This window comes from Etheostoma cragini, chromosome 6, assembly GCF_013103735.1.
Source record: "Etheostoma cragini isolate CJK2018 chromosome 6, CSU_Ecrag_1.0, whole genome shotgun sequence".
Taxonomy (NCBI): domain Eukaryota; kingdom Metazoa; phylum Chordata; class Actinopteri; order Perciformes; family Percidae; genus Etheostoma; species Etheostoma cragini.
The window spans coordinates 4,195,644-4,223,038 of NC_048412.1; the positions used below are offsets into that span (position 1 = coordinate 4,195,644).

Genomic DNA, 27,395 nt, shown 5'->3' on the forward strand with positions numbered 1-27,395 from the left:
TTTTAAAGCCACACTTAAACCAGACAATATGTTCTTTAAAACCCATTTAAATTATGTTTTAATGCCATTTTTTACAGATCCCAAGGGAATGGTGAACTACATAAACTGTTTCTGAGTTGTGTTTCTTGTTTTATGCAGGGATTGATAGTCCAAAGGATCTATGTATTCTGTATTCTAACAGAGCAGTTTGCTACCTTAAAGATGGCAACAGTCAAGAGTGCATACAGGACTGCACAAGGTGAGACTTTAATTACTGATCTTATAATACGATGTGTTTTAGTGGAGAAAAAAGTAATGCTCTTGGGTGTCAACCCAAATTTCAAAAGTCACACTGGGTCTTACCTTGAAAATCTAACACAGTTTACCAATTTTTCGCAGACAGCCTTGTCATTTAACATACCTCACTAGCAGATCTGTTATTTGTAGGGGTTTTGCACTGGGGTCTGTTGTAAAGTACTTTCATTAATCAGAAAACTCTTAACTAACGTGCAGTAACCTCTAATGTAAATGCTTTAAAATGTTTTACGGAAATTGGGTTGCGACAGTTTATTTACATGTACACACAACATTACAAGTGTGCGCCAATAAATGTGCTATACTACACAGCACAAGAGCATATTAACTGAAACCTGTCACGCATATAGATTCCCAATGCAGTTGGACAGTACTTTCAGACAGTAGCATCTATAGCAGAGGCAGCAGACTTGATCCTTTGCTTCTGTCTCATCATATCTATTTATACCAACAAGAGCCCTGGAGCTGCAGTCATTCTCCCTCAAGCCCCTCCTGCGCCGAGCCATGGCTTATGAGTCTATGGAGCGCTACCGTCAGGCCTACGTGGATTACAAGACTGTCCTACAGATAGACACCAGCGTGCAGGCAGCACATGACAGCGTCAACAGGTATTAGCCTTCACCTTTCACTTCCGCTGAGAGGCTGCAGACAGCAGGGAGATGTACTGAAACACAGGCTGACCGATTGAGTTTTAACATCAATATTCACATGGAATTGTCTCATTGGCATCACAAAGCCAGCATTTGTATACTGATATAAAGATCTATGAGGAAATAGTCCCTGCTTAAGTTCTGGCTGACACTTGATATTATTACCTTTTCTTAGATAAGGAAATAATAAAAGAAATGAGATAGGGAATACTATATCTGCCTTCTATCATATTATTTCAACATGTTTAATCTTTTTTTTTATAAGAAGCCAGACATTGCATTGTGACAAAATCAGAAGACTCAATTAAAACAGATTTAGCTGGTGTTCAAAAGCAGCTACAGGGTGATTAGGGCTCTCACAGTGCATGTGCGCTCTCTGTTACGAAATAGGGAAACTCACCTGACTGCTTTAAGTTCCAGAGTATGAGAGAGTCATAGCTTTATCATACAAAAGGTTTAAATAGCACATACCTTTACTACATTCTTGCTGTGAGCCTTTTTAATATCACGTCAATGTGTAACTGTGTATAGTATATTCCACTTGTATGTGGGTTATTACGGGTTAGGTTAGGTGTGTGTGTGTGTGTGTGTGTGTGTGCTTGCGTGCGTGCGTGCGCGCGCGTGTAATGACTGATCTGCGTCTTCAACCAGGATCACTCGGCTGCTGATTGAGCAGGACGGCCCAGAGTGGAGAAATAAACTTCCAGACATTCCCCTGGTGCCTCTGTCAGCTCAGCAGCACCGCAGAGAGGAGCCTCCCAGCGCAGAGGTCCTTAAGGCTCGAGCAGAGAAGGCAGCCATAGATGCAGGTTTGTTTTGGAAACGTCATAACCACGCCTGTTGAGGCACAGGATTACACCTGCTGGTGTGAATGAAACACATGCTGGCAGGGTTTTGAGGAGCCTGTGTACATCCTTAACCATGATCTTAATTAAGATCTGGATTAAGTATATAGTGTGATGTAAGGACAAGAGAGCCTTGTTCTTTCTGAAGCCCATACCCCTGAGCTGGGAAATGCCAGTGAAAGCCTACATATTACATGTTTCATACAAAACAAATCTTATAAAATAGGATGCCTTGTTATAGATTTGACTGCTACACAACAGTATATAAACTACTTAAAAAGGGTAATACGTAAAACAAACATTCATGAATGTGTATTTATTATTGTAATTATTATTGAAGAATTACCAAGTAATGACAGTTAACATTGAGTACTTTTACCAGATTTGATTTGGTTTTCGCTTAAAACAATTGTATGCTTTTAAATTTTTGAATGCAGGACTTGTGGTATTTTTACACAACTAAAGGATCTGAATTACTCCTCTGCTGTTTCACATCAAGATAGAGGAATAGAAGAGAGTAGGCGCTACATTTTTACCACCAGCTTGTTCCTGTTTCTGCACTTAGATAGGAGCAGGGTGTTAAAGGCCTAATTTTTATATAAGTGGACGTGTCACCTCTGTTCACTGACCAAGGCATTTTTCCGTTCCGTGCTATGCTACAGCTGTTATTTTTAAACCCTAATGAAAGAAAAGACCTGCCTGGCACAGTTTAGTTCTCCCAGAAGACACTTTGCAGCAAATGAATTAGCCCTTAGCGTACTGTGACTGATTGCTGACTTAAGTCTATTGCCTCACGTATAGCTATTTCCACATTAAATTCAAGGGTTTAAATCTCAAGCTTTATAGCATAGAAGATTGGCATATTTCCTTGTGTTAAGTTTTCTTAAAAGTGAGGTCAATTTAAATATTTGCAAGTGTCAATGTTGATGTGTTGCTTCAGCAGAAAGGAGAATGAAATGACTCATTATGTGAGTAAGCAGTAATAAGTAATCTGCAAGTAGTGATGTCTATGGTACACTTTGTATTCCATGTGATAGGGTTGGTTGTTGCTCTCTCTAAGAGAGACATGGTACCCACTGAAATTGTTTTATCTATAAATCCCTTAATGAAAAATGATTATATTACCTTTTAGAATTGCTTGTCTCTTGATTAGAGACATTGCATTTATCAGTCACGCTCCACTAACTCTCTCTGGCTTCATGTTCCACGAGCGCGGTCTGAACTAAAAAACTGAAAGTAAAAAACTGCTTTTAATTTTAGTGCACCGGACTGCTTCAACAAAACAGCACATCCTTAAAATCAATTCACCTTTACCTTTTTGGCACCTCCCAACCTCTACTTGAAATTGTTTAACATACTTGTATTTTATTTAACTTTTTAATTATTTTAAATATCAAATTATCTACCCTAATTGTAAAATGTGCAAAGTGCTTTAGTTTTTGAGAAACCAATCAACCAGAGGTAGAACAAACACAACAATGTTTTTTATTTTCTCTTTGGTCTACTACATATGAAATGGATATATATGTATATATATATAAATATATATATATATATATATATGTAAAGGAATATTTTACCGGAAAAGTGGTTAAACTGACATGCTGACAACTGAACTGCGACATACCCTGTAGGTAAAACAAGTGTAAAAAAAAAACAGGCTGAATGAACGAAGATACCCCTGAAGTCATTTAATTTCAGGATGCAACCTCTGATTACACAGCACTAATTCACAGAATGTGAATATCAGGATGCATTGAGGAAATACAGTACTACAAACAAATACATTCAATATGCAGAAATATCAAAAAACTAAAGATATATGTAGCTAGCTAGACTATCTGTCCAATCTGAGTTTTCTCTTGCACAACTATGTTTCATTTTTATTTTATTATTGGTTTAAAGAAATGTCAATAAACAGAGCACATTTTTCTCCCATCACGGAATGCTGTTTGGAATAGATAAACCCTCCTCCGCTCCTCAGCGTGTGCGTGGTCTGGCAAAGCGAGTGTACAGAAACACCAATCAGGCTTTGCTGGAACAGTATACAGCAATATATGACAGTATGTAGTTTCTGACAAAGCCAGTTGAATGAGCAAAGGTTTAACTGCGTGGCTATTGACCTGGCACTGGAGCAAACCATCAATCAAGAGGGGAAAAAAGTCAATGTGGAGTTGTAGGCCTTATATTACGAGATGGCTAGTCTATATCCATGATGTTCCACTTCCAGGATTGCTTTTGGTCTGCCGGAAATCCCGCCGGATGCCACTCTTTTTCGGATGTCCTTTTTTAGATGATCCATTCTTCCACTTTCTTTGTGTTGTAATTTTAAACTCCAGTGGATTTATGAGGACTATGGTTAACTGCTCCTCAGATCTCTCCATGGTAAATCCAGACAGCTAGGTAGACTAATACCAATCTCAGTTTTCTGTTGCACAACTAATACAACCTTTGACCATAAACATGTTCCACCAAAATAAGTTCCTTCCCGAGGCTAATTTGCACCGTTGCTCCACTCTTAGCACCACCCAAGACAACTGCTGTTGGTTTAAAGAAGTGCCAATAAACCAGATCATTTTTTTCTCCTATGCCATTTTTCTGTGTGGACTCACCAGACCCTCCTCTGCTGCGCCGTTAAGGAAGGTCTGGCAATGTGACACTGCGAGATGGCTGATGACAAGACACGTAACCACAGCAAATTTAGATGCCGTGAACAACCTTTGTGACACTGGGGAGTTGAAAAGGTCATCAGAAACAGAATTGACAGATGAAAATGAGGGACAGAGAAGAATGGCAACTGTTGAGGAGATGCAGAGCCTTTTTCGTCTTGATAGCATTCCAGAGGAACTGTCAGGTATCTTCTGAGAAGGTTGCAAGTGGCAAGTCAAACTCAGCTGTTATTGAAGAACGTCTGGCAATATCTACAAGATGAAGGAGCTTTTGAGACCCTGAAAAAAGAAAACACTGTCTATGTTTCATAGACAGAAAAATGTCATTTGAGGCTGTATGTTACATTATACATTTAACAAGAAAGAAGGGCTTACACTGTGTGGCAATTGTATTTGACAAATAGGACCATTCCCCATCCAAAAAAAGACCCTTTAAGAGGCACAGTTCAAGTCAAGAGAGTTCTATGTAAGCTGCACTATGCAGCTTTGTCAGAGAAGGCTGTTATTTTGTCAGGAGGCTTTAGAAATGGTCAGCCAGTCAGGGGTAGAAAGCTTAAAAGACCTATAACGGGTTAAAGGTTTGGAACTGATTTTTATTTCAGGTCAGAGGTTCGAAACAATTGGCAATAACAATAAATCAACTCATTTAACTATTATGCAACATATATTCAAGTTGAGTACGCTTTTTGCCGGGTCAACTTTTGTCCCGATTTGGGTACTACGTCCATATAACGCTACCTTTAAAGTTCACTGAAATTTTTTTATTCTTTTACTCTGTGCGGTTGTAGTTCATTCTTTCTCATCCAAACAGATTATTACTCTGTCACGTTTATTTAATTTGAATACATTTATTTACTTTTCAGGTACTTTTGTGACTATACATTTCATTGTACTTTTATGTCGTACTTAGGGATGTAACGGTAGGAAAATTTAACCTCACGTTTATGTTGACCAAAATCATCACGGTTTTCTGTATCATCGCGGTATTTTAAAGTGTGCTCAATGCCTTTTTTACCTGCACGTTCTGCAGACAGGATAACTATCTTCAATCAACTGTCATTTGGCATTCTTATAATAATAGAAATATGCCCATGCTTCAGACGTAGTATTCTTAGAATGCTGATAAATATCCTGAGCACTGTCATCTCCTCCATCCGCCATGATTCCAACTTCAAGTAGGCTATGGAGTGCGTCTGCACGGCAACTTCAGGAGACTCGGATGAAGCTGGGATAGTATAGGGAGGATAATGCACATGGTTTCCACGCCATGGTAATCCACAGGGATAATGATATTTTAAATAAAAACGGTAATTGTTATTGTCAACGTTTTTATTGTGGTTTACCCTTACACCAGTAATCGTTACATCCCTAGTTGTAATAAAGGTCTTACATTTTATTCATAAAGGTCTTAAAAAACTTAAATTTGTGTGGGTAAAACTTGCAAAAACCCTGGTACTGTTACATGGAATTCGGTAGTAGTACCCAACAGTACCTTTTTTTTCGAGCTTCATTTAGTAAATGCACAGCAGTATTCTCAGCTTCATGCAGTAAAAGGACGTTTTTGTTGCTTTTTTTAAGTTGTTGCAGATTTTTTTGTGTGTTTTCAACATTTAACATCAACTAACAATTTATTGATCAATAGATAATGTGTTTCTAAAATAGAAAAAGTCACGTTCCATAAAATATTGTATTCCTTACACAAGATGTGCGATGGGTCCGGATTGGCATGTTGCCGTTTGTCCCGAACTTTGAGAAGCCCAGAAACAGGAACCAGGAGGAGACTGACATGAGATTGGTCTTACACCAATACAATAGACCGCTGACAGTCACATTCTTGTCTTATCGTCAAATGCACGCACAATACACAACAATAAATGTAAATGTGCTGTATTTATATAGCGCTTTTCCAGTCTTAACGACTGCTCAAAGCGCTTTTTTTTAACATCTACAGGAAACATTCACCATTCACACAGATTCATACACTGTGGCCGGGGCTGCCGTACAAGGTGCCACCTGCTCATCAGATAAACATGCACACACATTCACACTCCGATGCGCAGCACCGGGGGTAACTCGGGGTTCAGTGTCTTGCCCAAGGACACTTCGACAATGACTGCAGGGGCAGGGATCGAACCACCAACCTTCCAATTGGCAGCCAACCGCTCTACCACTGAGCCACAGCCGCCCCTGTACACAATAATACACAATGATACACAACAATGCACGCTTTATAAAATCTTTTAAAAGGGACTTAAAGATATGTATTTGTTTTGCTTGTCTACTATGCAAGCACCGAGATCACATGCAATCTACATGCACTCTGGATCTGCATAATGAATTTGAATGGGTTCAGGTGTATCATCTTTCACTGGGCCTGACTTTATTTTGCACTTCTTTTATTTATGGGGTATGTCACAATATCTGTCAGTTTAACCGCTTTTGCTGTAAAATATTTGTATACAAGAATCCATTACATATGTGGCAGACCAAAGAGAATATGAAAAACATTGTTTGTTCTACCTCCGGTAAGATATTGGGTACTCTGCCACCAGCCCATATGTCTTTTGTTGTTGTTTTGTTTTTCTTTGTCTTTGTAATTTACTCTGTTGTTGTAAATGAGGGCCTTCCCTCAATGATCTGTGCAGTATAAATAAAGGTTTATGAAGTAATCACCTTTTTACTTTGTCTTTCAGAAAGGAAAGCAGAAGTCCGTTTTACAGCTTTGAAGCAAGAAGGGAATGACTTTGTGAAGAAGGGACAATACTCGGATGCACTAGGAAAGTACACTGAATGCCTTAAGCTAAAGCCAGAGGAGTGTACTATCTACACCAACAGGTAAGGGGAACAACATGAACTGACACACGGAATGCTGTGGCCTCTTTCACTTTCTGTTCCTCACTTTACAATTCTCATGAAATATTTCTTTATTAAACAGAAATGTCAGAACACACATTAGGAAAATCAATGTATTTGTTTGGATAAATGAAAACAGACTTATTAATTATCCCCAGCTGTCATCTGTCAGACGCTGCAGTCAGCTCTGTGGCTAATCCCAACCAGTCGTCACTCTGTCATTGGTAGTAAATTAGCATGTATTGTTGATAAATTGAAACAGAATGGCCGAGGCTCAGGAAACAGCTGCCTGTCTCAGCACTGTTTATCACAACTCCATATATAGCCACTATCATATTATCTAAAGAAACATAGAGCAAGGGTACCGCATGCACCAGGCAGGGCTGGCTTTATTTTCTGTCTCCAACTAACCCGCTCCATTTTATTCTCCATTAGTAGGTGGATTGTTGATGATGTTGCAGAGGAAACTGTGATACTGACATGCCACATATAATATTTTGTGTTGAGCTCAGCTGTAAAAATAGAGCTTGTATGTACAGCCACACCAGAGCAAACGCACAACTGCCACTGCCACAAAGCTGCCGAGACCATTTTCCATTTTTTTTCCATTTATGAAGAAAGCAAAACTATTTGAGAACATTTCAGACTTGTGAATTTCATTACATCTTTTTCATATGAAAATGATCTGTTTTATGCCTTCAGCCTTAATTACCAAGTCAGATTCAGAGTCATGAGTCACAAACTCATGATGACTTTTAGTCACACATCAAATTAGCTGCTAGTGAAAATAAGCATCACAAATGATGTGTGTGTTTGTGTGTGTTTGCAGAGCTCTGTGCTACTTGAAGCTGGATAAGTTTACTGAGGCCAAGCAGGACTGTGATGCAGCACTGAAAGTGGAGCCAACCAATAAGAAGGCCTTCTACAGACGAGCCCTGGCTAATAAAGGCCTTAAGGTGATAAGAGCTGATCAGTAATGACCAAAAGCCACGATGGAATATGTTGATTTAAAACCAGGGCTGGAGGGAAATCTTTAAAGGGTTATTTCAGTATTTTTCAGCGTGGAACCTATTTTCCCATGTATTGGCTTCTAAGGTTGCTTTGACACCTGCCTTTTTTTGATCGGATAGTCAGTCCGTTTGGGCTGGTTGGAAAGCTCATCCAAACTGTGGTGCGGATCAAACAAACAAATTCTTGTTGCCTAAAAACGGGGGTCTTGGTTTGCTTGCAAGGGAACCAGAGTTCAGTTTACTTCAGATGAGAATGTGATCCGACCCAAATACAGGACATGAACCAGAATCAGTGCAGTTTCAACCTTGCATACAATTTACAGACTCATACAGTAAATGATTGGGGGTGATAAGGGATGATAACTTGCAGATCCATAAGCTGTTCCAAGCACACATTGCTGGTTGTCTGTGACATCATAATCATCATCTCTCTCTCTCTCCTTCACGTTCAAAATTTGGTGTTGCTCCATTATTTCTGAGACCAAATACACTAAGTTTCGGATATTCAATAAACAAGCAAGTGTCTTTAACACAGGGCGTGTGTCTACAGTTTGGCGAGTTTGACAAAGTGCAGTGTAAAAGCAAACTGTACCAAATGAAAAATGCAACAGTTTTGCAACTTCACCCCCAAATCGCGTCAAGTGGACAAAATCTTTAAATTTGGTCCAGTATTTACGCTGGAACAAAGCCACTTTTTGCCATTGAAAGGCTAAGGTTGGTATTAGAGGTGTCTGACAACATTATGGAAATGTACAGACATAGACCTTTTTGTTGAAGAGTAAAGTCATTGTTGTTTAACCAGAAATGGCTTTGCCGAGAGATAGCATACTTTTTATATGTAAATGGATGAATTAGGTAGTATGAATTCATCTAAATCAGTTTGGTAATTGTTGGAACAGGGGAAAGTTGAACCAACTTTCGACTTTGAATAAAATGTGTTTTACAATACTAAAATTACTGTTTATGTAAATGAAGTCTGGTGGGTTTGGCAATGGCGATTTTGGGCCTTTTAATGGTTGAAAAAAGAAAAATCCATAATGTTGACAGAATAATAATCTGAGCAGCTTGTTTTGCTGCTGCCGACTGCAGCGGACTGGTTAAAAAAAAAAGAAAAAGAAAAAAGTTTCCCTTTAAGTTTCCCCCTAATTGTGCGTGAAAGGATCATATCATTTATTTTCTCACTAGGGCTGTACAGGGTATTGTTTTTTAATCGTCATCGCAATATCAACTGGCGCAATAAACACATTGCATGAGGTTGCGGCGTATTGCGAAAAGACACTCAGAGATGTTTTTGTTAGTTGAATGCAAATATCAGTCAAAAATTGCACTTTAAAATGTAACATTGTAGTCATTCTTTTTTTAGTGGTGCTGTAAATTAAATGTAATGTTCAATTTATTCAGTAAAAGAATGTTGGGATTTTTGTTGTTGTAAATTCAACAAGTAATTTGTTGTATTTTAGCGTAATACTGAAAGCATCAGATTGCATATTCTTCTCAAAGTGCAGCCCTATTTCTCCCTCCCTCCCCCCCCCTAAAATATTTAACTCTGCAAAATGTCACCAGCATGTATCGGTTGCATTCATGAATCTGTATTTTGTCTGTCCCTCCACAGGACTACCTGGCGTGCAGCTCTGACCTGCAGGAGGTACTGCGGCAGGATCCCAACGTGCAGGAGGCTGAGAAGGAGCTGGAGGAGGTCACGGTGCTTCTCAGACAGAGTCTGGCCAATGCCAACGATTCAGCAGCCAAACCCAGAACGGTTGTCCCCATCACAGAGGTACATACACATGTATTTTCTTTAAATGAATATTTCAACCAGGCTCCAAATCAAATCCTGCACACTGCTAATCTTGAAAAAAAATCTTTTCCACTTATTTTGAGCTCATCCACTGTTGGTCAATATAGTGGATTTCTTTGCATGTATATGTAATGTTAGGGAGAAAGGGGTTATAAGGACGGAAGGGAGACTGAAGGAGCCAGGCTTAGGCTGCACATCAAGCCCCCTGGAGTATCGCTAGGTCTTGGTTTAGTGGCCATAGTTTGAACTGTAGGCCACATAAACTGCCTCTCTCTGCATCCAATGCACACAAATGGTTGAAACCTGTCTTGCAAATCACACACATTCAAAACTGAATCTTTTTAGTTAACATTTTCTGATCCATTGGATCAATTATACAGTATGTTAAGACTGAAATAAAGAACTGTTCTCAACAACTGCTCATGGAAACTGTAGGCAGCCATTTCACCAAACAAGCCCAGACAAGCCAATTTGTATGGCAGCACTAAATGGCAGACACCCTAAGTAAAGTAACCGCAAGCTCAGAGTGCTTGCTATTATTCTGTTTGCTCTCATCAGGTGGCCAGGAAAAACAACTTCAGTGAAAGATAATGTTGCTCTGTGTCTGATGAATGTGCGTTTTGGATCATAATTCTTGGGAGTTGTAGTTGTATTCATACAAAGGAAGTTTTTTATAGACACACAATCTTGTACCTTTGGTTTTATGTTATAAATACCCTGTTATATTTCTATACAGTGATCCTCAGCAAAAGGCAACGCTAGATTGGCTTAATTAGTGTGAAGAAGAGTCCAAGGGAGATGAAAGGTAACGTCTCTAAAAAATAGAGACGTGAAGGGTAGTGACACTGAGGGTGATCACGAAAGGTAGCACTAACATTGACTAATTAGTGTGAAGGTAGTCTCAAGTTTATAGAATGAAATTTGTTACTTAATGTTTTAATTTGAACTGTTTATACTTGTGTTTTATCTGTTTTTTTTTGTTTTTTTTAAACTGATTTTGTGTAAAGCACTTTGAATTGCCCTGTTGCTGAAATGTGCTACACAAATAAAGCTGCCTTGCCTTGCTTTGCCTTACACAGAAGTGCTCCAGCTACTAGACACCTAACATTGTCTTTTTGCAGAAATTTAGGAATTAAATACAGTATCTAGGCCAATTCTGTTGCTCTGTGCTGTGCAAAAAAAGGATAATATAAAAGGAAAGGAAGTAAATATAAAATATTAAAGACCAGGACATCTTAGATTGGATTACTGTACCAACACAAAAGGATTTATTCAAAGGAAGGTGAATTTGAAGGAGTTCCAAAAGATTGGGAATAAATGACTGAGGCTTGCCAGAATGTGTTGTTGGCTTAAAGAGATATTTTGCATATGCTCGGTGTCATCTTTGTGTGGGCAGATGAACTGGCCACACAGCGCACAGGGCTCGGAGCAGCCTAGGTCGGTCAATCTGTCGGATGACACGAAACGCATCACGGAGTTCTTCTGGGATCTGCATTGTTTCGCGTCGTCCAGCGGATTTTGGCAGACCTCATCCAGTTTAACTTTTCTACAACAACCCCTGTCCCGTGTCTTTGCTCTGCAAATTCATTTCTGTTCATCTTGTTCATCTCTCAGGTTGAGGGTGACGAGGAAACCGCCGGCGTTTTTTCCTCAGAGAGCAGTCACAGAGGAGAGGACGTCATCGTCAACCTCCAGCCGACCAACGCCTGCCAGTTTGGCCAGGCTCTGAACGCGGCTCGCTGCAGCAGAAACACAGCAGCCTGCTCTGACCTGCTGGCCTCCACAGCCCCGGAGATGCTTCCCAACTTCCTGAGTACCCAGCTGGATGCAGACAACATCAGCTTCATCATACAGGCGCTGGACCACCACCTCCTGGAGAAAGACCCCAACCTCGTCTACCAACATCTCAACAACCTCCACACCACTGACAGGTTCTCGGTAAGCTACGCTTTATGTCCAATTCATTAAGACTAGGTACCCAATTAAATACTATTTAGGCACCGACTGATTTGCCAAAGTAAGATAAGATAAGATAAGATAATTTGTTTATTAGTCCCCAATGGGGAAATTACTGCACTACACTCTGTGTACACACTTTTTTTTTGTTAGTACTCACACACAGGCCTGAAATACACACACATGCTCAGGACCTATACATGCACTATACATGGAGAGATGTCAGAGTGAGTGGGCTGCCAGCTGAACCAGCGCCCTGAGCAGTCGGGGGGGTTCGGTGCCTTGCTCAAGAGCACCTGGTAGTGCCCAGGAGGTGAACTGGCATCTCTCCAGCCACCAATCCACGCTCCCAACTCTCATCCCAACCCTCATCACGCTGGTAATTGGCTGTCTAATGTTACACCTACAACCTGAAAGGATATTTCAATAAAAATATCTAAGTTTATTCGTTAGTCATATATCTTCTTACAGGGCTCACATTTAATTTGATAACTATTCCTCCTTAAGCTTTATACCAGTTTTTGATATTAATAAAAACATTCAGGCAATTGCCAAATGAGTTGATACAAAAATTAGCTCCACAAAATTCTCTCTGGATTTCTCAGTATGGCTTTGTTCAGGAAATGTTGTCGTCCGGTGACTTTTGTCATCATATTTTTGTTTTCTTTTCTTATTCTCCGTGTCCTCCTTGGCTACATCAACTACATAGGAGGGGTGGGGGTGGTTTTTAATTATGGAAGGCTGCATGTGGATGTGGATTGTTGTCATTACTTAGAATTCCTCATGGGGGAGACAGAAACTACGCTCTATTGCTTTAGTAAATCATTCATATTTTTTGTAAGTAATCTGTCCACTTTGTCCCCCAGAAGCCGAGGTTTTAGTGGTGATGTGCTGTTTTTTGCAGGTTGTGTTGATGCTGCTGGAGAAGAACGAGCGTCACCACCTGACCCAGCTGTTTGAGCATCTGTCTGCCGTGCAGAGCACAGAGTTCACCAAGAACGATATTCAAAATCTGGCCAACAAATACATCTGACCCTCCTGGCCCTGCTTCCTGCTGCATGAGCTGCTGCACCATGACAACAACTCCTGGATCTATGCAAAACACTGCACCAGAACTGAGTACACAAAGGCAGGAAGCTGCAGAATGTGCCCCAGAGCAAAATACCAATGAACTGAGTCACATTCAATCTACTGGCCTGTGCTGTAAATGATCTGATCACTGTATGTTTGATTGACAGTATAAGGAATATATTTTTCTCTCCACATTTTGCTATGCAGATTTACTTTTGTACCACCACTAACCATATGCATTGTACAACAGCCAGTGGGATACTATGGGCATTTAGTGTATTGATAAATGGGGTCCAATGTACAATGCGAGTTTGCTCAGGACAGACTCATGAACTGAGGTCCGTTGTTCCGGTCCTTGAACCCTGTCTGTCTCATGATATCAGTCACCTAATGAATGAGCCTACGTCATTCACCAGCCAAGTTTAGAAATAATATTCAGTGCATGCTGGATATCATCTAGCCAAGGAACAAGTGGGGGCATTTGCTACTGAGCTAATTAATAACTTTTCTGCTGTGAGTCAAAACTATAAGCTAGTCAGTTTTTATCATGACCAAATGTACTCTATGATCTCTGTGGGAGATATAGGCCTACAGGATATCTTACTTTGGTTCTGTGCAGTATGATACCAGTATATGTTGAACTGATATCTACTGACATTGTTGTAGGAGATAAAAATACAATTTGTAACCTTACATGACTCAGCAGATGCTCTCTTTTGTTTATTCAGCTATGCAATTAGCAAGTCACTCTGAAAGGCTGGTGTTTGTCTTTTCCATAAGGAATGACACAAAATCATTCAACCTCTCTGTTTACCAAATTAGCCCGGCACATCTGCACATTCATCCTCAAGCAGTTCAGCCATGCAGATGTGTACACAATGGAGAGAAGGAGCATCCTACTGAGATGCGTGCCTTAGATGTCAGACTAGGGGTTGACTTACTGTTTGGTGAGTGTGCAGATACTCCTAAAGAGAGAGTATATCACTCAGTAGCTTTTATCAAAATGTTAAATGGTTTGGATTCATGCATCATAAATCATACTCACTTAGCTATTTGTGCACATAACTTAAAATGTCATTCATTTACTAATTAAAAAGATCCATTCAACATTACATTTTTATTTATTAAACATTCCAGAGTGGCTGGGGGGGGAATCAATACAGCATAGTATCACAATATTTTCCGTGGCAATACAGTATCAGTGGACGCCGAGTACTGTTCTTTTATTATAGAAATTGCGCATGAGAATTTAACTTCCTGGTCAGTTTGTCTGCTCGACAGTCCATTTTGCAACAATAGAAGTGAAGTGAGATGAACAGAGAATTTTTTAGATGAGTATTTTTCCTTTGGGGACATCATTTGAAACTGTAAAACAAGGTAATAAACTGCAATGTATCACAATGTTAAAAATTAACAATAATATTGTATTGTGAAATAAGCATGGTGATAATATGGTATCGTGGGATGTCTGGTGATTTCCAGCCCTAAATTCCAGTCTGCATTCACTGCTTGAATCCAAACCATTCTTTGTTTTCAAATGTTTTATTAACTCTACATGAATGTACCAAATGTAGTTCAGGGTGACAAGGGGGGCAAGAGGCAATATTTTCATGTTCTGCAGTTTCTCTTCAAAATTATATTTCCATAGAGATGTAAAATAAGTGTGTACAGTACTCAGAGGGCTATTTAATAAACTGGAGAAAAAACAATTCTGTGCTAAATTGAAATTAGGTAGTTAAAGAAAAATATAATACCCTGACTATTTACAGTACTTGAATTAACCAGAAAATCAAAAGACGTGACAACACTTCATTTATATATTTTTTTATTTTTCTGATATGCATTTACACGCATATAGTAAAGCAAATTACCAAACAAATGTACAAATACCTTATGCTGTTCTGCACAAATTACAAATTATATCTGGCACTAGTGTTCAAATTAGGATCAAGAAACTGGAGTTTTGGTGGAGAACGTGAAACCGAACCGGGGAGGAAGAACAAAACATTTTGCTTTAACGTGGGGAGGACTGCAGCATTTAACCTTATCCAACCTTAACTGACCACCGAGCAGTAACGACAGGCTTAATCAAACACTCTGAAATAAAGTGTTGAAAAACAAAAGTTAACTTTAAGTCTGCTCGGCAGCGGCAACTGGCAACACAAACCGGATCCACAGGATAAATCAATAGGGAAGGTATCCCAGAACCAACCTGTGTATCCCTACTAACTTTTGTGCATTGCAGAACATCAATGTATTAAGAAATACAGATAACAGTGCATGTGCCTCGGGCCATTTTGCGGCCTCAGTTATTTGCGTAGCATTTGTGAAGCATGTAAAAACCGCAGTCAGTATGTCTGTATAATCCTGGGTCTTGTCTTCATTCATCCCAAAGGTGTAAAAAGGATTCACTATACTGTGTCTACAGGTGACAAGTCAAAAGGTATAAGATTTAACAAGAGCCTGAGTGCTGTCTTTGGTAGGCAATTGAAAAGTCTTCATTTACCATTTCTACCACAGTACATCCTGTGTGTGAATGAGCATCCCTCCTACACAGACAGACATTCTGCAACCTATAATGAGTTGTTTGGTGTCTTGAAGACACAGCGGAGAGACAGAGAGACAAACGGAGAACACAAACAGCTTCTTGAAGGCACCATGAGTTAACAAAGAAAGATATCAAAGCTCTCTTACTCTGTGAGGCGAGACCATCAGTCTGAATAAATCACCTTTGAACAGGACAAAACATTTTCTTTTTACAATTTCACAGAATTGACCAACCCATTGGTTAAGGTTATTATAATGACTTTCAGCATTATTTTTGAAAACTGTGGCCTTCCAGAGACCTTGATCAAATCAAACCCTCACCCACCCATCCCCAACACACCTAGCTTTCCACAGAACCTTACGCGGCCTGGGTCTCCAAAGACATCCTAGCACTAAAACCACACACTAAACTCTGTGGTTACCAAGCTGCTAAAGAGCAGTCAAATATCATCTCCCAACAGTTGGACTGCAGATATGTGTCCATCTATGTGAAGAGAATCTTAGTTGTTACATGTTCATTTTAGTGCTAAAAGTGTTCATTTTAGTGCTTAGATGTAGGATGTTGAGCCCAGGCCTTCTAATTATATTTTATTAGAGGGTTAATGTCAAACTGGAAAAGACAACAACCAAAATCTAATAATAAATACAGAAAGAACAAAAAAGGTTCCTCTGTTACTAATACATTTGGTGGAAAATAAAAAGGAGGAAATAGTGAATCATATTGCCTGGTCCCTAAGGCTGTGACATCAGGATTCCTGCATGGTGTTGCATCCGCATTGTAGAGCCAAAATCAAATACAAGAAAAACTGGCACAGTGGTTTCATTTTTAACCTACACAGCTCAATAGGACAGCGACCAGATCAGTGGGCTCTCTGTTACAAGTGGCAAGGGAGGGAACTGTAAAAAAAAATAAAAAATAAAAGTGTCAGCTGTGTGCGGGTCGCACAGGGAGAAACACCAGCATTCACAACATTTCTCACATTGGCTGCACTTTGGAAACCTATTAAAACTTCCATTTCCAAACTCTCCGTTTATGGAAAGAAATCCCCAAATAAAAAAATCCCTTTCACAAGGGACTAACAAAACAAAAAATACAGGTAAGATGTGACTGTTAGTTTAGGGGAGGAAAAGATGTGCAGCACTTAAGGTATTGAGATTTCATATTTCCGTCTGTATACAGGAGTTCTTGGGCTGCTGCTGTGTTTGGGTTGGCTGTTGTGGTTGGTGGTGGTTGTTGTTGTTGTTGGTTTCTTTTAGCAGCTCTCTGGTGTTGCTGTGAGAGTCCAGCTCGGCAGGGCACACCAGGTTGACATTCTCCTCTGTGATGAAGCAGAGCGGGGAGAGCTCTGCGCCGTGGCCCAGGGACGAGGTGGTGGAGGTGGAGGTGGGGGAGTGGGGAGAGATCACGGCTCCGTGTCCCTGTGAAGAGGACGAAGCAGCGGGGCAGGTCTCCAAGCGGTCGTTCTCTACCTCGGGTAAGGGGCTGACTGTGGCGAAGCGTGTGTGGTAGTCGCCTCCGCCGCCGCCTGAGCCGTGGCTGCACGACGTCTTCATGCTCTCCAGATCCGAGCAGCTGAACTCCGAGAAGTGGCTGGAGTGGGAGTCGGCCACAGACGGCAGGCTGCCGCTCAGAGACGGAGAGTCGAACTCCGAGGAGTTGGTGCTGCGCTGCTCCAGCAGCTGGGCGTCCATGTCCTCCCGCGTCTCGTTGATCTTGGTGCCTCCGCCGCCTTTCTTGCGCAGCTTGCCTTTGCTCTTTTTGCCCCCTGAGCCGGAGGAGGAGGAGCCGCACGCCTCTTTGGCCCACTTGCCGGACGTTCCTTTGCCCTCTGAGGACGGGCAGCCGTTGGAGGGGCAGGTCCAGCCGCAGCGGCCGACATGGCTGCCATCGTCGACGCTGCTGCCGCCACTGTGGTGCCGTAGTTTGCCCGGTTTGGATTCAATGTCAACCTGGACCTCCATACTGTTCCCCTCTCTGGAACGTGGGGGGAAGAGGGAAGCACGACACAAAAAAGTAAAGAGAAATTAAAAGAAGGACTTACAGGGATCAACTTTTTTTTTTTTTTTTTTTTATACATTAACTATTAATACCGATACAGATTATTAGTAGTTAATGAAACCGAGAACCGATATTTGGAATTAGTATGCATTTACAATAAAATGAAAATCTTTAAGACAAAATTAAGATTTTTGAAAGTTTCAAACTCCAACACCAAACTGTGTTGAAATGCTTTAGGCAAGTATTTAATAAATTACAAACTATCAACAAAATACCCAGTATACCAATCATCAGTTAGGCTTCATGCACAGGATTGTGTTGGGAGTTTGATGTAACATCACTTAAAAAGAAAAAGACTTCTATAAAAAAAATAAAACTAAATTGTCATCAACTCATCAACAACTCAGTGAATATTTTATCTTTAAATGTTTTGAAAATATAAATAATCTTGTGCTTTGATCACATCCGTACTGGCAGACATCCCCAAACAACACCTTTTACAAGGGAATAACAGACGGCATTATGTGATCACAGATGTGCATTTACTGGATATTTTACTGCAATCTGGTTCATATTATTGATTTTTTTGGGAGGACACCAGCTGCACAGATCCCAACGCTGCCACTGAACAGTCTCTTCCCTAACGGCAGCATCCAGATAAAGAGTAAAAGACGCTCACCTGTCCAGCGGCGTGTAGGCGTTAAGAATGGACCCAGCCATTGCTTTGGTGCTAGCGTTGTCGCTGATTGTGCCCAGGCTGACCGTGCCAGACTCACCGCTCAGACTGCAGCGCTCCTTCTGCACATCAGCTTGCACCTCTAGCCTGACAACACGTGAAGGGGGGGGGGGGGGGGGGGGGGGGGGGGGGGGTCTTAGACAATGTAGGAAAGCACCGTGAAGTCTATTTAAATCCCACAGCATGTGTTGCTGTTTCAGTACCTGTTTATGTAATTGACCATGGCGCTGCCAGAGAGGCTGCCGGTGATGCTGGCTCCGGCCAGGGCCATGGTGGACGCTGTCTCACTCAAGTTGTCCCTGATGGCCCCCAGACGGTCCATGTGGCTGCCGCTGGCACTCAGGCTGCCTGTCAGCCCCCCAACACTGCCTTCGCCTATACTGGGATTGTTCCTGGTGTCTGCCACTGATGTAGTATCTACACAGAAGGTACAATCATGAAATAACATATTAAAATAATGGATTAAAAAAAAAAAAGACAGTGCTGTGTCTGACGTCTCTAATGACAAAACGTGGGTAAGAGTATTTCAGTCCCTCCAGGATTTTGGGGACTTTTTTTTGAGATTGTTGCGGCCCAAAATGCCCGATGTCAAAAGATTTGTAAAAGGTTGCGATAAAAGTTGCAATGTTTTTTTGTATGTTTGTTGCAATTAAGTTGCGAGACACAGAAAGTTGCAAAAAAAGTTGCAATTTTTTGTATACTTGTTTAAAAATAAAAAGGAAACTTGTTTTGGGGAGAATAAAATAACTCAACCTTACCAAAAAGGCTGGACTCTGCTAATGAGGGTGTAATATGAAAATGGCTGGTGGATATAAGACAAAAAATAATAATTTATTGAATTAATCAAATTCAAACTGTTAGTGGCTTGTTGATCTTTCCATTCTTAGTTAATTTCCTATCCTGGGCTAATACACACACATTCATACAGTTTGATAATGTACTATTAGACTTTAACTTATTGCACTTACAACAAGCGTAGCTATCCTAAATTTAAGTCATCCTGTACATCTCCGGTTTTTCCTGCATCCACCGTGTGTGTGTGTGTGTGTGTGTGTGTGTGTGTGTGTGTGTGTGTGTGTGTGTGTGCGTGCGTGCGTGTGCGCACGCACGTTAGTTGCGGGGGAACTGAGCAGCCCCGCCCGCTGCAGAGAGCCACCAGGATTGAAACAGCCGCTTCAGCGACATCAGAGTGAAAAATCGTTACGGCGCACATTGATGTTAAAGTGTAGCGAGGTTGGCAGGACGGTCTGACGTGTTTAGCACGGCCTTTCGCTGTATGTTTTGTTGGTGACCCAGGGATGTTCAAGTCTCACGCATCTCGGTAAACGCGGAAATGAGTATGGCCACGTATGTGTGACGTCAACACATTGGCTCTCAGAGTCACATCCTGATACAAAGTCTGGCATGTGGGACTGCTAGGATTGGTTGAAACTCCGGTATTTGGTCAAATTTGCCAAAAAATTGCAGTGATTGCTCAAAATTGCAAGTCTTGATTGCTTTAATTTGCTTAAATTCGCGATTGTGACATCACAAAATACTGGGACTGTTTTTCTAAGATGCTGTGGGCTTCTGGTCTTACAAAAAGGACTGTGAAAGAACATGTTACAATTGTGAAGTAGGGCTGCACAATATATTGTTTTTTATCATTATCACAACATTAACTAGTGCAATATACATGTCGCGAAAGGCTGCATCGTATTGTGCTAAACACTGTTATTTGAAAGAAATTATCATTTAAAACTGCAAATTAAAGTGTAACTCATTCTTTTTCTAGTAGTAGTAGTGGCTTTTAGGTTCAATTTGTTCAATAAAAGAATGTTTGAAATTATTTAAATTTATTTTAAATTCAACAAGCAATTTGTTTTATTTTAGAAGAATACTAAAAGCAGCAGGAAGGCGGAACTGAGTACACTTTAATGTCTGTTAAATTATTGCGACATTCAACAACATTGTTGCATATGGCATATTTTCTTCATATCGTGCAGTGTTACAGTGAATCTAGCAGCCGATTTCATTTGAACAGGGAGTTAGTAGTAATTAGTGAGACAAAGGCTTTTTGCTGTCTTGGGCAAAAACACAAAGCCACTTTTAGGTGTCAGTGTGGGTGCTGGGGGTCATGGCGGGGGCACTGAAGCTTACCAGTGGCAGCAACCCCAGTGCCAACATTCATATCATTCTCGTCGTCAAATTCTATGCGAACTCCTTTGCCATTCACAGCTGAGACGCCACAACCTCCGCTACGGCACAGCGAGATAGGCACCACGCCGTAGACATACGCCAGCATGATGGGAACGCCAATGCCTGAGGGGAGAAAGAGACCGAGAAATGTTAGACCAAGGGGCCGAGAAACAAAATAAAACAAACTACTGGCCAATGTTGCTGATGCACAGAAATCAAAACTGTCTACATACTAAATACTTATACAAACTCTACTTATGTAATAGCTCATGAAAAATTAAATTGATTTTGAAAACAAACTTCTGCATAATATGAGCTCTCAAGATTAAACAAAATAAATTCCTGAAGCTAGCAAAGTCAAACAAGGATATGTCGACAAAAATTATCTGGCATGTTGAGAGCTAGAGCAGAGACAGGGAGAAGGGAGGAAGGCGATGTTGTAGAAAAAAACTGACCGACAGTGACTGCAGCCACCACTGGAGATACAATAACAGAGAGAGTCATTCCACCAGCGATCACCAGGTTCCTCTTGTGGTTGGAGATATCTTTGCCTTCATAGCTGTTATGGATCTGACAGAGAAAAGGGGAACAATGACTGAACAAAGTCTAACTTCTCATAACTAGTATTCATACCAGAGAACTGACAGTTTTGTGGCCTTGAGTCCCCACATAAGAAGAATGCTAGACCAGTGCAGTGTTACTACCAATTCAACAATTGTTTGAGTAGAAGGCTGATATAATTAGAATTAAGCTATTATGTTTCTGCCACCCCCATGAGGAATTCTAAGTAATGACAACAAAACTGGTGGCGCGTCCACATAATACAAGCCTTCCGTGATCGAGCACTTGCTAGAAGCCGAGGAGGACACAGTGGATTAAAAAAAACAGGGAGTCTTAAGAAGAAGTAATTATCTTCTCTCAAGTTTCTACACGGGGAAAGTCACCAGATGCCACGGTCTTCTGAACATAGCCGTACTGAGAGATACACAGAGTTGTGTGGAGCTGATAGTCTTAATTACCTTTGTAACAACTCATTCGGTCATGGCTTCAATGTAACAGACGATCATTAATATCTAGAAGTTATGCAATAAAGCTTTAATGATTTTCCTCTATCTTTTTGCTGACTGCTCTCCGACACTAAGGCTTATCCATTAACTCAGAGGTGCAGCTATATCAGGGGCTCAAGTGTTGCTTCATTGTACATTGCAAAATCATAGTATCCTTCAAATGAGTGTGTACTGTAATATAAATTGACGAGACCTGTAAATATTAATGTATATTTTAAATGAGAGACAGTACATCCAGAGTGATTGTGTAAATACCCATCTGTGTAAATAGTATCTTTGCGTGAATTTTTAAATTCATTTGTAGTGTTAAAAGTATTTGATCCTGTATCGTTGATCAATTGTTAGTTAGCATTTTCATAGTTATTTTTAATAGTTTTGTAGCTTGCCCACAACAATCATTCCTGTAAGTTTGCTTTAATTGTTACTTAAGTTATAGTTTTTACTGAGGCCGGGCTTTTATCCCAAAAGGCTTGTTAGCAATAAAAGATCAAGGACCTCAAAGCTGTCTGTGGTTCTTCGGTTGGGGTCCAACTGTCAACCATCACACAACACACCACAGAGACTACCATTAGCGGCTATAAAAGTGTTAACGGAGACGTTATTAACTGTAAAAAAATGAAGAGAAGTGACCAACCGTTAACACAATGTTAGTGCCAATTTAACATTGTCCAGTTGAGTAGAAGGCTCATAATTAGGATTAATGAGTTTCCCCTATCTTTTTGCTGACTCTTCTCAGGCACTAGGGGCTTATACATTAACTCAGAGGTGCAGCTATATCAAGTGCTCAGGTGTAGCTTTATTGCACATTAACTTGGACTAAGACAGAGCCTACAATTTCTTCCCTTTAAATTTTCTTTTTTTCACACCTCAGCAAACACTTTGTTAGAGATAGCATAGCCTTGAAACAAATAAAGAGCTGATTGCAAGCCATTCTGGTAACAGTATCACCACCAATAACACATGGTATCCGCCAAGCCAGAGTGGGAAACACTTTCTTCAGTCTACAGTGAGGCCACAGAGTGCCACCAGTAGTAACCAGCAATTATACCACAACTAGATTTTGAGAAGAGAGCCAAACATGTAAAGAAAAGTGTGCAAAGTGGCATGTGAACAGGTCTGAAAAAGCAAGAGGGAAACATTTTCAAATGAGTTAAAATACAATCAATAGAAAATAAAAAAATAAAAAGCTATTCTGAAGAATGTGGGGGAAATAGTGGCCATAAGTAATTGTTGAAGTCGTTAAAACTAGCATACATCTGGGAAGAAGCACAACTGGAAGACATTTTGGCATTATAAAAGACTGAAAACAGCAACACTGGTGCTATAAATGACCTTAAAAATAGGACTACATAATTTTAATAATAATTTAATAAATTTAGTTTAATGTTGAAAAACTTGCCAATAAAGATTTAAGTGGAAAAAAACAATGCTGTATGCACTCCCACTTACTTTCCACAAACCCTCTTGACACGGATATCTTTTTTTATTTTTGGGGGGCATTTTGGGCCTTTATTTGACAGGATAGATGAAGACTACTAAAGGGAAGAGAGAGGGGGAATGACATGAAGCAAAGGGCCACAGGTCCGAGTCAAACCCGGGCCCGCTGTGTAGAGGAGTAAACCTCTATATATGGGCGGCAACTCTACCAACTGAGCTATCTCGGCATCCTGCGAATCTTTAAATTGACTCATGAATCGCGAGTAGGACTCAACTAACCTGGTTCAGTTGAGTCCTACTACAGTTCAATCTAAAATGATAGCAGCGCCACACACAAACATCTTGCAACATAAGCCACCACTTTTTCTAGCCATTTTAGCTGCAAAACGCTTTATAACTTACAATTTCGTAGGCAATAACAACTCCACAAGTCAACTCAAGCAACTGAGTGAACAGAGAGACAGTCCGACCCGCAAACTGAGGGCCAGAAGCTTGCAGTCCATGGGATTCACTCGAGAACTCACAGTCCCTCAATGACTTGCAAGTCCTCTGTGATTCGTGAGTCAGTAAATCCCGCGAATCAGCCGGCTATGAGTGGATCTGATTCAGACGAGCGAGTAAAGTCTCTCCTTGAGCTCAGGGTTAAGCAAATCAACAACAAAAGGCATTCTTTCACTTCTGAAACATCCCATGTTCTGCACGTAGCCTACCTAGGCCCACTGTAGGTTTGATGTATACATGTAGTATGTTAAAATGCAATTAGTTCAAGTAGACAGTCCAAAACATTGCAAACTTGGTTCGCCTCGCAGACAACTCACAAGCCGTCAATTACTCCTTGGAGTCCTTGGTGACTTGTGAGTTGTTGATGCTTGCGCAAGTCAGTCAATCCCGCGAATCAGCCGGCTACGTTGTCATAAGTGGATTTGATTCAGACAAGCAAGTGAAGTCTCCGCTCATGCTCAGAGTAAAGCAAACAACAAAAGCCATTTTTTTACTTCTGAAATAACATACAATGTTATGCATGTAGCCTAGTTAGGTCTACTGTAGGTTTGGTGCATACAACTAATAGGTCAAGCAGACACTTGCAAGCTCGCCTCAGCTCAGCTCGCCTCTTGCAATACTGACTCAAGTGACTTGCACAACCCGGTTCAGTTTAGTGAGTGACTCAGAATAACCCAAATTCTTAAATTGGACTGGATTTACCAGGCCTAACCATAACATATCTGCTTAATACGTCAGTCAACAGTGACAATGTTATGCTGATATGACACGTGACCATGCTGCAAGTAAACGGCCATGGCCCTGGTTTAGGAATTCACCAGGAAGCAGATTTTATACCAAGACTAAACATTTACCCACAGTATGTGGAATGCATGTGATTCATGCTCAGATGTTTAACATGTGTCATGTGATCACTGCTGAATGTGCTCTGCTTTTGTCAGGGAAGAGAAGTTTTTTGGCTCTGGCTTCTTCTTGGCTGGCTTCAGAGGGGAATTCTGCAGTCTGAATACTTTCATTTGATTGTAATGTCCAGGGACGTCACTAGGATTTAAAGAGAGTGGGTGTGGGTATTTGTAACTTGCCTTTGCAAAATCTTTGCACTCACATCTTTTGTAACTGTATTAGAGCTACTCTAAAGTCAAGAAACAAAGATGTTAACAATTAAAAAGTGACAGACATATTCTCTTCTTCCATTTCTACTTTCTTCAACAAAAGATTCTGTAATGGTAGCTTTTTGACACATCAAAGCTGCATGCGGGAATTTACTTCCTCATCAGGAGCAATAATTTAAATGCCATTTTTCTGCTCATGTAAATGTGTGATAAAGTATTAGCATACTATATCTAATTCCTCTCTCTATAAGATACGTTTTCAAAAGAATGTTATTTAATTACACTAATTGCTGTAACTGCGCTGGAGATTGGTTCTGACTTGCATACAGTATAAACCAAGATTCCTATTTTAAGGTCATAGTGAAATTTGACAACACAAGTTTGAGCATTTCTCAAATAAAGATAAATTATTCTGGCAAAATATCTTTGAATATCCATCTGCTCAATGAATTGAAGGATACAATAGCATTAACAGGGACCCTATGATATTTAGTTTTCAGTGACAACATTCTATGTGGAATGATATTTTACGGAACACTATAGAGATAGGCTATATTATTGGCAATTAATATAGAACTGTGAATAGATTGCTAGGTATTTCTTGTATTTTGCTTGTTCAAAAAAACAAAATCTCCCCTTTCCTTTACCTCAAGAAAACGTAGGTAGCATGTTATAAAAACAACTAACAACTTCACTCTGTATCATTCACTACGTGTATTCAATCTTCCTTCACCATTTGCGTGTGTATCGGGGTGTGTGTGTCTGCGTGCGTGTAAATGTGCTGTATTTATATAGCACTTTTCTAGTCTGAACAACTACTCAAAGCGCTTTTTACATCATACAGGATACATTCACCATTCACACACATTCATACACTGGCCGAGGCTGCCGTACAAGGTTCCACCTGCTCATCAGATAAACACTCACACACATTCACAACTCGGGGTTCAGTGTCTTGCCCAAGGAAACTTCGACATGGGACTGCAGGGCCAGGGATTGAACCACCAACCTTCCGATTGGGAGGCAACCGCTCTACCACTGAGCCACAGCCGCCCCGTGTGTGCGTGTGTGCGTGTGTGTGTGTGTCTGCATGTAGCGAGTTCAGAGTAGCAAGACAAGATGAAGTCTCCAGTTACTTGCAACGCTCTGAAAGCTGCCAGTTAACACCAGCATTGAGATGGTGCATCATCTTCATAGAACAACAACTCTTTGTACTTCTGTCTAACATCCAACTTTTCTGCTATTTTGTAGGTGGATATACAGTGAGGAAAATAAGTTTTTAATTACCCTGCTATTTTGCAAGTGCTTCTACTTAGAAATCATGGAGGGGTCTGAAATTGTCATCGTAGGTTCATTTCCACTGTGAAAGACATAATCTAAAAAACAAAATCCAGAAATCACAATGTATGATTTTTTAACTATTTATTTGTATGATACAGCTGCAAATAAGTATGTGAACACCTGAGAAAATCAATGTTATTTTTAGGGACAGAAGCCTTTGTTTGCAATTACAGATGTCAAACGTTTCCTGTAGTTTTTCACCAGGTTTGCACAAACTGCAGAAGGGATTTTGGACCACTCCTCCACACAGATCTTCTCTAGATCAGTCGGGTTTCTGGGCTGTTGCTGAGAAACTAGGAATTTGAGCTCCCTCCAAAGATTCTCTATTGGGTTTAGTTCTGGAGACTGGCCAGGCCACGTCAGAACCTTGATATGATTCTTACAGAGCCACTCCTTGGTTATCCTGGCTGTGTGCTTGTCACGTTGGAAGACCCAGCCTCGACCCATCGTCAATGCTCTAACTGAGGGAAGGAGGTTGTTCCCAAAAGAGCTCGTAATACATGGCCCTGGTCATCCTCTCCTTAATACAGTGCAATCGCCCTGTCCCTGTGCAGAAAAGCACCCCCAAAGCACGATGCTACCACCCCCATGCTTCACAGTAGGGATGGTGTTCTTGTGATGGTACTCATTATTTTTCTTCCTCCAAACACGGTTAGTGGAATTATGACCACATACTTTCTCCCATCCTCTGGATCATCCAAATGAGGGTTATGAAGTTATTGGCAAACTTAAGACGGGCCTTGACATGTGCTGGTTTAAGCAGGGGAACCTTCTGTGCCATGCATGATTTTAAACCATGATGTCTTAGTGTATTACCAACATTGGAAACGGTGGTCCCAGCTCTTTTCAGGTCATTGACCAGCTCCTCCCGTGTAGTTCTGGGCTGATTTCTCACCTTTTGTTAGGATCATTGAGACCCCACGAGGTGAGAATCTTGCATGGAGCCCCAGTCCGAGGGAGTCTGACAGTCATGTTTAGCTTCTTCCATTTTCTAGTGATTGCTCCAACAGTGGACCTTTTTTCACCAAGCTGCACAGCAATTAGCCCTTTACAGCCTTGTAGAGGTGTACAATTTAGTCTCTAGTGTCTTTGGACAGCTCTTTGGTCTTGGCCATGTTAGTAGTTGGATTCTTACTGATTGTATGGGCTGGACAGGTGTCTTTATGCAGCTAACAACCTCAAACCGGTACATCTAATTTAGGATAATAAATGGAGTGGAGGTAAACATTTTGAAGGCAGACTAACAGTTCTTTGAGGGTCCGAATTCTAGCTGATAGACAGGTGTTCAAATACTTATTTGCAGCTGTATCATACAAATAAATAGTTCAAAA

At 40.7% G+C, this 27,395-nt stretch overlaps 2 protein-coding genes across 3 annotated transcripts in view; one reads left to right on the forward strand and one right to left on the reverse strand.

Moving 5' to 3' along the window:
- The window catches only part of LOC117946103 (sperm-associated antigen 1-like), a 23,547-nt gene extending 9,083 nt beyond the window's left edge, over positions 1 to 14,464 (forward strand). The window contains exons 12-19 of the mRNA XM_034873956.1: positions 139 to 238; positions 750 to 902; positions 1,596 to 1,753; positions 7,152 to 7,293; positions 8,141 to 8,267; positions 9,934 to 10,098; positions 11,734 to 12,057; positions 12,980 to 14,464. Of these exons, the coding sequence (XP_034729847.1) occupies positions 139 to 238; positions 750 to 902; positions 1,596 to 1,753; positions 7,152 to 7,293; positions 8,141 to 8,267; positions 9,934 to 10,098; positions 11,734 to 12,057; positions 12,980 to 13,108 (1,298 nt within the window). The 3' untranslated portion in view covers positions 13,109 to 14,464. The remainder of the gene's footprint in view (positions 1 to 138; positions 239 to 749; positions 903 to 1,595; positions 1,754 to 7,151; positions 7,294 to 8,140; positions 8,268 to 9,933; positions 10,099 to 11,733; positions 12,058 to 12,979) is intronic.
- A 490-nt stretch (positions 14,465 to 14,954) lies between these two features.
- LOC117946104 (E3 ubiquitin-protein ligase RNF19A-like) overlaps positions 14,955 to 27,395 on the reverse strand; it is a 37,433-nt gene continuing 24,992 nt past the window's right edge. Inside the window, exons 6-11 of one of the 2 annotated variants that reach the window (XM_034873959.1) lie at positions 21,062 to 21,176; positions 20,568 to 20,729; positions 18,632 to 18,845; positions 18,372 to 18,515; positions 17,109 to 17,668; positions 14,955 to 17,072 (exon numbers count right to left, since the gene is read on the reverse strand). In XM_034873959.1, the coding sequence (XP_034729850.1) occupies positions 16,852 to 17,072; positions 17,109 to 17,668; positions 18,372 to 18,515; positions 18,632 to 18,845; positions 20,568 to 20,729; positions 21,062 to 21,176 (1,416 nt within the window). In that variant the 3' untranslated portion in view covers positions 14,955 to 16,851. Of the gene's footprint in view, positions 17,669 to 18,371; positions 18,516 to 18,631; positions 18,846 to 20,567; positions 20,730 to 21,061; positions 21,177 to 27,395 lie in introns of both variants that reach the window. The other variant, XM_034873958.1, reaches the window with a different exon arrangement.